Source organism: Equus przewalskii, chromosome 23 (genome assembly GCF_037783145.1).
Source record: "Equus przewalskii isolate Varuska chromosome 23, EquPr2, whole genome shotgun sequence".
In the NCBI taxonomy this organism is placed as follows: Eukaryota; Metazoa; Chordata; class Mammalia; order Perissodactyla; family Equidae; genus Equus; species Equus przewalskii.
The window spans coordinates 2,329,973-2,341,083 of NC_091853.1; the positions used below are offsets into that span (position 1 = coordinate 2,329,973).

Below are 11,111 nucleotides of genomic sequence, written 5' to 3' on the forward strand. Positions count from 1 at the left end.
GGGCCCCCTCCTCGCCTGAGGGCCAGCCCCAAGCTACCCAGGAGGCTCCTACGCTGCACTGCCAGAGCAGGCCACTCTGGGGGGATTCCTGGGCAGCGCGCGCCCTCTTCAGGCAGACAGGGGAGCTGCAGGGTGGAGGCCAGGACTTTCCGGGGAGGACATCCAGGCACTGCTGGGTTTTCTCTTCCATCATCTCCAGCTCTGCTGTGGTTGTTAGGGTTGCCCCGTTTTAAGGATGACAGAAATGTTGCGTGTCTTGCCCAAGGTCACAAAGCCAGCCAGTATTGGATCTTGGTCCCTCCTCCCAGGGTCTTTGTCTCAGCCCCCAGAATGCCCCATGTCCCCCAGCTCCAGGGAAACTGGGACAGACAAAGCCCCAAGGCAGTTGGAGGAGGCAGGCAAAGGCTATTTAATGGGCTTTCTGGGGATCCAGGCACTCCCGCCAGGGGAGTAGGCAGGGACAGGGCATGGAGAGCCTCCACGCGGGATAGAGGAGTGAGGTTCAGGTGTCGAGACTCCTGGCATCTCCAGGGGCAAAGGCGCGAGAGCAGACCAAGGCTGATATGCAGCCTCATGCAGCAGGGGCAGCACTGGGCCAGCCGGCGTGGACCTAAAAGCAGAGAGGAGGATGGGGGCTGTCCCCAAGGGCCCACCCTACAGCGCATGGCCCACCAGCTGGGGAGGAAGACGCTGTCCAAGCTGCCACCCCCCACACACAGAGCATGGGTGTGGGCTGACACCACAGAATGCCACTGCAGGGGCCCGTGGGCGGGGGCTTGTGAATTACCTACCCCCACTTCATTCCTGATGGTCCACTTCCACACGGTTCATACACTCAGCTCCAGATTCAAAGTTGCCTTTAAAAAAAGGAATCGGTACCCCCAAATTAGAAACCACTGGACCCCCTTCAGTCCTAATCTGGACACTGAGACCCAGGAAAGGGAAGTGACTGGGCCAAGGCCAACCAGCAAGGTTGTGGTGTGGTCTTTTCCCTTTGTGTCTCCAGGATCCCCCGGTATATTCTGGAGGCCTGTGACTCTACATCCAGCGCTCCTGGGGACTACAAGCCCCCTCCCTCGAGCTCTCAGTGCTCCAGCTTCAGGGCCACTGCACCATGCAGGAGCTTCCCCCCACATCCGCACAATCTAGAGATGCCCATTCCCAACACCACAGGCACAGGCAGCTGCACTTGTACATGCACACACACACACACACACACACACACCCGCACACAAACACACAGACACCTCACCTCCTGGAGATCTGCAGGATCTCGACTCCCTGGGGGAGCCCGTCCCGGTGTGTAGAGACCCTGAGTTTGGGCGTGGGGGCGAGCCCCTGGCCCGGGGACGGCTGGAAGACTGGGCCCCGAGGGGCCTGTCGAGCAGTGCAGGGTCTGCATGGGCACCCAGTCAGGCCCCACCGCTCTCTGTAGCCCAACGGCTTCGGCCATGTACCTGGGGAGCACAAGCCAGATGGAAGGGGTTGCAACCCTCCAGGCCTGGTCCCCCTCAGCTTGGGGAGCACAAAGCACCAGCTCGTCCATGCAGGGAGCTGGGGCCCGTCGCATCCAGGCTGCCGGGCCCTCTGCCCCATTTCTTGGATGAGAATCCCAGCTTCACCCCACCAGCCCCAGGGTCACCACTTGGGCCTCTGCTGTGCCAACTCACTTGGGTCCTCGTGGCGCGAAAATTGTGAAACACCAGTTTCTGGCACAGCCAAGGTCGAAAGGGTTCTTTACATACAGGTATTGGTACTGGAGGGGGCAAGGGGAGGAAGAAGAGCTCAGATCCAGCAGGACTGGGACGGCCACCACCACGCCCCACCCTGAGCCCGTCAGCTCAGCCCAGGGCTGCAGCAAGACCCCAAGGGATAGAAGCCGCGAGTGTCAGCCAAGGCCTCCCCCAACCCACCTCCGAGTAGCTCTCTCCAGGCCACCCCTGGCCCTGCACCCAGTCTCCTGCCGTCTCAGGGATCCTCCCCTCACCTGGCACCCCCTTGGCAGCATCCTTCCCTCTCTGCCTCCTTTGGCCACACACATCCTCCTGCCGCCTCTTTCCAAACACCCTATCACATCGACCGTTTGCTACGAAACTGCTCCAAAGACACGTCCACCCGCCTGCTGCCCCTTCTCTGCTTTCCCAGCTCTCAGTTTTTCTACACTGTGCCTTCACTGAATTTCACTCTCTGGAAGGGCAGTTGGTTGGGGCCCAATCATACTTCCCTAACCACACTCACGTGGCCCTGGACATCTGGGCGCCACGTCCTGAGCACCCAGTGCAGGAAAGGTGAGGCCCAAAGGTCAAGTCCTTGCCTGGACACTGCTGACCAGGCTCTGCTCCTCCCTGCCCTCCACCCATCGGGCTAGCTCCGACCTCCTCCTCAGGGCAGGCAGTCTCACCCCGAATACAAGAGCCCCGGCTACAAAATGTCTGTTACGACCAAAAGTGGCCCAGGAGCACCTCTGCTCACCGCCAGCTCTTCTTGACCCCTGCCCCTGTCACAAAGACGTTGATCTTCAGAACTATTCTGCTCCAAAAGGAGCCAGGACTCCATGCAGGACAGCTTAGTCCTGGGGCAGGAAAAGTCAAGAGGGCTCCAGAAATTCCCATGGTTGCCATATAGCAACACTAACCACTGTGAGAGTTTGAGTCCTGCCTTCTTGAAGGTGTTGAAAGCATTTAAGGGACACTAAATGGTGAACACAGTTAGGGGAAATTTACTACCAAAATTTCAAATGTAGAGAAATCCATTTTGACGTCTGAGACGTATATGCAGCACAGGAAAACGTTGCTTGCTCAGTGCTTAAAGGAGTGATAACTGTTGGATGAATTCACGAGGACTGACTAAGAGCTGGCGCTCCTTCCCCTTCCCACAGGGGACCAACCAGCCGTGACTGGAACCCACAGCTCCGAGCTCCCACACTGTCCTCTCTCGCTGGCTCCAGACCCGGGTCTCGTGCTCCAACTGTGAGTCTCAAATGTCCTCACGGTCCGCAGGGCCAAAACCAAAGTGGGCATCTCGTTGCCCCATCTCCTGCCACCTCCCTGCGGCCTCTGCTCTGGAGCCTTCTTCCCCAGGGTTTAGAGCTCCAGGCTTCTCTCTCTCTCTCTCTCCCTCCCCTTCTATCCCAGAGCCTTATGCATTCCTTTGTCTGCAGTTTCGCTCGTTAGCTCATAAATATTTGGGGCCTCAACAACCTTCCAGGCACATCAGTGGGGACTGAGGACACCCCACAAACAATAGAGCCAACTGGAGCCTGCAGGGTGGGGAGGGCAGCTGGGCAGGGAGAGCAGCAGAGAGAGCGGATGAGAGCGAAGAGCAGGCAAACCAGGCCAAGACTCCAGGGTGCAGGCAGAGGAGCAGCAGCCAGGAAAGCAGGGGGAGCCGGGCCTGAGGGGCCGGGGACGGCCACGGCAGGTGCCCTCAGCCTCAGGTGGGGCTGAGTGCAGCCCGGAAACATCCGTCTGAGGACCGCACACTGGCTTTGGCCACCTGGAGGGCGCAGAATCAGCGTGACAGTGAGGACAGAGACTGAAGTGGGCTGAGGAAGGTGCAGAATGGCACTCATGAGCACAGACAACCCTCTCAGGAACTACGTCTGTGCTGAGGGGAGAGTAGGACATGTGGAGCGGAGGACGGTGATGTGATTGGAGGTTTGCTTTGTTTTTCAGATGAGAGAGACGTGAACATGTGTAAATGATGATGGGAAGGAACAGTAACAATAACGACGTATAGGACACTTACTTATATCAGCCGCTGTGCTACGTGTCTTACCCAAAGTAACCCACGCGACCTCCTTTTACAGATGGGGAAATTGAGGCACCAGGTGAATAAGTCACATGCCCAAACTCTCCCTGCTGCTATGCTGTGCGGCCGTGATTTCAGTTTATGTGCACTGGCTCCAGAGCCCTTGCTATATCAACCACTAAGCAAGCGGCCCAGCAGAAGTGGTGGTCAGGGGAGGCAGGTAGGAAGGAAATGAAGTTGAGGTGTGTGAAGAACACCTGAGCGGGTTCTGCAGGTGATGGGGAAGAGTGCCTGGTGAATGTCAAAGAGAAGACCACATTTCCGTTTCTCAAGGCTGGAGAGCCTGGATGGGAGACCCCCATTCTGAGCAGTGGAGGGACGGCAGGCCTCTGGCCTGACCTAGGACTGAAGAAGCACAGGATGTGCGAAGGGACAGTGCTGCCCAAGAGAGGCTGAAATGATGGACTGAATCTGGAGAGGGAAGACAGGCAGACCACAGGGGGCTGGTGAGTAAGGGCTGAGCAGAGGAGGCACAGGTGAGCTGGCAAACACATATGGGTGGATGGAGTGATGGAGTGGTGACTGGAAGGATGAGAGGCGGAGGGCAGAGAGGATTCCTCCGTCCTTTCAGCTGTCTCAATGTCACCAGGCCCCCCCTCACCAACGGGGCCCTCTACAGTCTTTCTAAAACCGCTTCGAGTCAGGCCACAGTCCTGCGAAAGGAAGCCCACGGCAAGGATGTTCACTTTGACCCCTCCAACTCAACACCGGACCAGAGGTCCAAGACATTGTTGTCAGAAAAGGAAAAAATAAAGACATGCTTATCGGAAAGGAAGAAATGAAACTGCTCTAACCCACAGATGACATGTTTTTCTATGTGGGATCAACAAGAAAGCTTTGAGAGCTCATAAGAGACTCTAGCAAAACTGCAAGATCCCAGTCCGATAGAGAAAATTCCTTTGTAGTTTCTTATAATAATAAACAAATGGAAAAGAAATTTGAAAAACTTTAGAGTAACACAAAAACCCGTGAAGTACTCCGAAAAAATTCAACACAATGTATGCAAGATCTATACTAAAAACTGCAAAAACACTCATGAAAGAAGTCAGGGATGACCTAAATAAATGGAGAGGAATCCCGTGTTCATGGATTCAAAACTCAATGTTGTGAAAATGTTCAATTTCCAAATTGGTGTATGGGTTCCATGCAATCCAAATGAAAACCTCAGCAAACATTTTTATAGAAATTCACAAATTGATTCTAAAAATTATAAAGACAATCAAAGGAACTAGGACAGCCAAAGGAACTTTGAAAAAGAAGGAAAAAGTTAGAGGCCTCATATTGAGTGACTTCGAGACTTAAGAGAAAGTTACTAATGAAGCCAGTGTGGCATCGGCCAAAGAGAGGGTTCAGAAATACACCCGAACCTATAGAGTCAATTGATTTTTGACAAATGTGCAAAGGCAACTCCATGGGAAAAGGATGGTGTTTTCAGCAAACGGTGGTGGCACAACCGATACGCAAAAAAAATAAATCTCAACTCATATCTTGCATCAGATACAAAATTTAAGCTGAAATGATTCAGAGGCCTACCAGAAAATCTACAACTATAAAACTTCTTGAAGAAAACATATGAGAATATCTTGGGGATGTCTGGTTAGGCAACGATTGTTTCATTACAACACCAAAGACACAATCCTTAAAAGAAAAGCTGATATGGCACTTCACCAAGTCGAAAACTTCTGATCTTTGAAAGACGCTGTAAAGAAAATGACATGAGAAACCACAGTCTGCGAAAAAATATTTGCAAAACACATATCTGAGTCCAGGATACAGACAGAACTCTTAAAACTCAATAAGAAGAAAACAACACAATTTTTCTGAATGGGCAAAAGATTGGAACAGACACAAATCACAGATAGACGGTCAGCAAACAAGAACACGAGAAGATGCTCAGCATCATCAGTCATTAGGAACACGCAAACACAACCACAACGAGATAGCACCACACATTTGTTAGACGAAAGTAAGGAAACAAAACACAGAAGACCTGACGACGCCAAATGACAGTGAAAATGGAGAAACGACTGGAATTCTCCTACGTTGCTTGTGGGAATGCCAAATGGTACAGGCATTTTGGAAGACAACTGGGCAGTGGCTTACAAAGGGAAACATTCCGGTACCATACAACCCAGCAAGGCCACCTTTAAGGATTTATCAACAAAGAAGTGGAAACATGTCCAGGGGCCTGGACACGAATGTTTATAACCACATTTCATGATCACCAAAAACTGGAAACCACCAAAATATCCTTCAATTGGCGAAAGGATCAACAAGGCATGCATAGGTATATCCATAGGATGGAATAGTACACAACAAGAGAAGGAAGAACCTCCTCATATAGGCAACACCACGGATGAATCTTGAATAAATTTTGCTACGTGAAACACAGCAGACTCAAAAGTCTGTGAATTCCATTTACAGGAGGATCGGGAAAGAGAAACACTATGGGGATAGTACAACTCAGTGGTTGCCAGGGGCAGCAGGTATGGGGACATATTGACTGCAAAAGACCATCCGAGAATTTGGGGGCTGACGGAACTGTTCTGAATTTTAATTATGGTCGTGGTTACAGGACTGTCTGTGCTTGCCCACACTCATAGAAATCGGGTGCTTAAAAAAGGTGAATTTTACTGTATGTCAAAAAAAAAAAAAAGGAGTCCTGCCGTGGCGACCAGGTTCCTGGTCCCAAGACTCAATTTCTCCACCTGACGTTCCGAGCCTTTTCCGTCTGGCCAGTGCCAAAGAGGCCACTTCCATTTCCAATCCATTTTCTGCTCCATTTACAACTGTCTCGTCGCCATCTCGTCAACAGTCCGCACACTTTTGGGCATCCCTGCCTTTTGGTAAGCTGTGCCCCTCACCTGCAATGCCCTCCCCTCTGCCCTCACCCACCCAAAACCTCTCCACCGCGGTCCTCTCTGAACTCTCCGTTCCCTCTCTGAGTCTGTGCTGCACAGAGCGGTCAGGCCGATCTCTCAGTGTTCACCAGCCCCTGGCGGGAGTTATTCTGACTTCAGGCTCCTCATCACCACCAGCACAGGTGGAGCCTCACTCACCACTGCGCACAGCGCTCAAAATACTGCATGCGCGAGCTGGCACACAGGAGGCCCTGGACGCAGGGCACCCAGTCGGGAGAGTGACACCGAGCCCCAGTGGAGGCACCACAGGAGCTGAATCAGGGTCTGAAGGGCTAAGGAGGCACCTTCGAGGGAGGGCAGGCCATGAGGACCAGGGCGGTGGAGGAAGAGTGGAAGGTGCGGAGGTCTGGGAGGGACAAGGGGACCGCCCACAGCCCGGTGTCGTGGCTCCCCCGGGCCCACATACCTTGCCCTCATGGGAGCGCTCAGCCTTGCTAACCGACCAGGCCTTGATGAGCAGCAGCACGAAGAGAGGCACCAGGAAGCCGGCGGCGGGTACAGCCACCCCGATGCTGCCCTGGAGATAAGGAGCCGCGCCTTGAACCCTGCCCCCTGCCCCCACCCCAAGGCTCTCCCAGCCCTCCTCATCGCCCCCAAAGTGGGCCCCACAGCCTGGTGGATACGTGATGATCTTGTCCAGACCGTAGGGCAGGTGGGTCGTGCGCACCAGGACCGTCACACAGGCGACCAGCACGGCGAGAGTGTATAGACACAGGGACAGGACCAGCAGCAGGTAAAGCCGGTAATTGCGGTGCCCGACACAGTTATTCACCCACCTGCTGTGGTGGTCAAAGTCCTGGGCGAGAGTGAGAGGGGGCGCCCTCCAGATCCTGACCGTGGCCCAGCCTCCAACGCCCCTAAACCTGAGCCAAAATGTCACTATCGCTGGCGTTTCTGTGGTGAGAGCACTTTGGGGCTCTGTGGTTCAAGATCACTTGTCACGGGGCCTCTAGAGACAAGGTGCACCTAGCCTTCTGTGGGACACTTCCTGCTGTACTCTCAGCAGGACCTCTGTTTTGACATCCACTGAATGAGAGTAAGAATGACACAGCCCCCCGCACCCTCCATCCTCTCAGGGTTGTAAGCAGGAGAGAAGACAGCACATTTGTAAACCTTGGCAGGCTATACACAGGAGAGACAAGCTCTCAGAATCCAGAAGATTGTCGGGCCTGGAGCCCCGGAAGAGGACAGGTGAATCTCCCCAGGCCAGATCTGCAGCCCGCCATAGGCCCCCTGGGCATCTAGTGTCAGTGAGGCCTGGGGTAGGACACGGGTGCCTTTCCTCCCCCTGGCCTGACCAGGCCAAGCATAGATGTGGATGCACCTGTGCCTGTCAGCACCTGAGTGGGCAAGGGCCAGCCTCCCAGGACAGCAGCAGGCACAGACGCAGTGACCTGCATGAGTGACCGAGAGTGGCTGGGAGTTACAGCCACCGTTGGCCTTTTGTAGTCCTGGTAGTGTTTTCACGCCTGCCACGGCCACCCGGAGTCAATGGGCCTCTGGGCCCAAGCCGAGTTCAGGGCAGGGGTGGGAGAGGGCAGGGGGGCAGATGAGAGGGGTGCTCACCTCCACACAAATGTTGCACCGGGGGCAGTGGTGGGTCCGGGGCGGGCGGTGGAAGCGGCACTTTGGGCACCACTGCAGGTGGAAGGCCCTGTGGTTCACCCACACCACAGGCATCATCATGGGGTCCAGTTCGTTGGAGCCTGGCGTGGGAAGAGGATTGGGCAGCAGCAGGAGCCCTTCCGTCACTCTGCTGCTGGCAGGGGTGGGGGCAGCCCCGCAGCATCACAGGGCTCCAGGAAGGGTGGGGAGGAGGTGGGCATGGGAATCCCCGGTCCCCACTCGGCTGGCTGACAGAACTGGGAGACGCTGGCAGCCCAAGGGAAGGTAATTTGCAGCCAGAGGAGCTCTGTGAGGACGCAGGCCTTCACAACTGGGACTGATGCTTTCAGGAGAGTGTGCAGTGGGAAGGAAGACGAGAACTGAGTGGTTGTCAATACCTGGCTTCTCTCCCTGGCCTGCCCCGCCCTCCCCTCCAGGGTAACTGGAAACCTCCAGAATTCTCTTTTCCACATCTTGGCGGATTGGGTCAGGAAGCAAAGAAGTAGGGCCCAAGCAGATGAGGAGGTGGGAGAAGGGGTCTTGAGGCCCGGGAGGGGAGTGGGGAGCACGTTAGGAATCATGCTTGCAGGCAGGAGCCTTTCGGCTGCTACCTCCTTCTTCCAGGGGCCGAGAACTCACCTTGATGTAGGGTGCCAGGGTCTGACCCATTGAGGGCGATGAGACAGCAGAAGGTGAGCACGAAGAGGGGGCCCAAGATGACGGGATAGACCCACTCGCCGTTCTGCACCAGCCATCTGCAACTGAGACCAGAGCAGGACTCAGCCCTGATCGGCGGGAGGCCCTGAGCTCCCCCCAGGACTCAGTCCACCTGCTCAGGACTCACAGACCTTCAAGCCTGCCATAAATATCCAGGCTAGTGACAGATCCATAGAAGCTCCACCAGATGTCACCCAACACGACCCACCACCACCAGCTCCCAGGGGCACCAAGCACTCTATGCCTCGGTGCCTTTGCACATTCGGGTCCCTCTGGCTAGAATAGCCTCCCTTCCATGACCCCTCTTCTGCACTTCCCCTGCTCCATGTTATCATCATCTCTCTTCCTTTCTGTGTCTGTCAGAAACCTGCCGGCCTGTGTGGGAGACTCACGGGAAAGCAAAGAACAGTCCACTCAGGATGAGCAGCATCACTGCACTGAGAGCGGCACACAAGCTCGGGAGCATCCAGGGAAGCAGGCCCTGAGGTTGGCCAGCCCGCGACAGCGGCATGGCGGCACCTCCAGGGCCCACAGGCGCCCTCGCCAACACTGGCTCCAGGAGCCCTATCTCCAAAGTGGTCGCTCAAGAGATAGTGAGCGCCCAAGCCACGGCTCAGGGTAGAAGGCACGAGTCCCAGTGTGATGTCACAGAAGCTGAGAATGTGAGCGAGGGGCTCTGCAGCCTATGACCAGCACCTCCAACGGCAACGCCCCCACCCCCACTTGCTGGGGACGGAGAGGTCCTGCCCCGGCCAGGTGGGCTTCCAGACCCCAGCAGAGTTTCGAAGCACATGGGGAGAAGGGGCTGATTCCAATCGCCCTTTCGGGGGAAGTGCTGATCGAAGCAAACCGTGCTCATTGCTCACTCTGTCTCCAGTTTTTCCTTTCTGCTCTCATGAAATTCCCCTTTGGGGTTGGGGCAGTGAAATAATTTCCCAGCTTCCCTCGTTTCCAGGCTTCTCTTGACAAAAGTTTGGTCAACGGGATTTAAGTGGATCTCTGTGGTTTCTAGAAAAGCTTCTAGCTCCCTGATCAAAGGGGAAAGGGACACCGTTGGCACAGCTCTGTTCCTTCTTCCTGTCTTGAACCTAGATGTGCTGGCCGGGAGTGCCCTCTTGGGCCCATTAGGCAACAAGTCAACATGCTACACAGACACCCTTTGATGACAGTCTTGACACTGCCCCGATCTAGAACTGCCTCCCTCTGAGCTGCTTATGAGGGGACAAAATCACTGCTCCTTTGTGACATGCAGCTGACAGTTGTCATTCGTTTTAGCCACTGAGCACCTGAACCCCTCTGTGTCTGGCAGAGTCCCCCAACTGTGAGTCAGAGCTCCAACAGACCTGTGACTCAGGGGCCACCAGTCAGCTTCAGACCTGCCACCACCACCCGACTATGGGGTCTGTGCTGAGAGGCAGCCCCCGCACACATTTTCAGAACTCTGTGTTGAAACGTAGTGGCCATTTTGAAGGTCTCTTTAATTTCAACATGATTATATTAGCCTTGGACATGGATAAAATCTGTAATCCCAAGATTCCTTCCTTGGTTTCCAAAGTTAGGATGATATTGATACATAGTTTTGGAATGACTGAGTAGAAACATTACTCCTTTATCAATGAATGGAGGAGGCAGAGCTCATGCTGCAAAACAGCTTCTCCTGGAAGAAGCTGAGCTGGGTTCTTACGGGATGTGAAGGGCGCAGGGTCCAAGTCATCGCCCGGGGAGGGGGCATTTGGGGCATGCACAGATCTTCCTTTCTTGCACATGGCACCTTTGGCACACATTTCCTTTGTGCATTGCACCCCATCGCCATGTTGGAACTTTCTGGTTTGGACTGCTTCTCCTGTCTGGCCACCTGGCATTGCTGTGCCCTGGTTCCTATGACCATAACTTAACACCAAAGTGTTAGACGTGGAAATTGTTTTAGGGACTTCCCTGGGTCACAAAATCCCTCCTCTGACTGTGTCCTGCTCCTCATTCTTGAAGGGCAATGGATGAAGTGACATCTTTTGTGACGACTTCCAGCTGACCAGGGGTCCTGTAATAGGGGCCATAGAG

At 54.6% G+C, this 11,111-nt stretch overlaps 1 protein-coding gene across 3 annotated transcripts; it reads right to left on the bottom strand.

The window, feature by feature from the left end:
* Window positions 1-385: 385 nt before the first annotated feature.
* On the bottom strand, window positions 386-10,255 carry LOC139078934 (palmitoyltransferase ZDHHC19-like). 3 transcript variants are annotated; one of them, XM_070591267.1, is made up of 9 exons: window positions 9,446-10,255; window positions 8,976-9,097; window positions 8,298-8,437; window positions 7,399-7,527; window positions 7,138-7,248; window positions 1,671-1,756; window positions 1,253-1,457; window positions 792-857; window positions 386-610 (listed from the first exon to the last, which is right to left on the bottom strand). In XM_070591267.1, the coding sequence occupies exons 1-8, from the start codon at window positions 9,562-9,564 to the stop codon at window positions 828-830; spliced, it is 942 nt and encodes a 313-aa protein (XP_070447368.1). In that variant the 5' UTR covers window positions 9,565-10,255; the 3' UTR covers window positions 386-610; window positions 792-827. The 3 variants fall into 3 exon arrangements, with proteins under 3 accessions (XP_070447368.1, XP_070447367.1, XP_070447369.1); XM_070591266.1 differs by having other exon boundaries at window positions 7,138-7,243; window positions 7,355-7,527; XM_070591268.1 differs by lacking the exon at window positions 7,399-7,527.
* Between the last annotated feature and the right edge of the window lie 856 nt (window positions 10,256-11,111).

What these genes read in the sequence shown, in the direction of transcription:
- LOC139078934 (XM_070591266.1), bottom strand. Translation starts at nt 9,564, where the DNA reads ATGCCGCTGTCGCGGGCTGGCCAACCTCAGGGCCTGCTTCCCTGGATG. An exon ending in AGCGCTCCCATGAGGGCAAG is followed by an intron (nt 1,757 to 7,137) that starts GTATGTGGGCCC and finishes TGCCCCCTCCAG; the next exon opens with TACCAATACCTGTATGTAAA. An exon ending in ATCCTGCAGATCTCCAGGAG is followed by an intron (nt 858 to 1,252) that starts GTGAGGTGTCTG and finishes CTTTTTTTAAAG; the next exon opens with GCAACTTTGAATCTGGAGCT.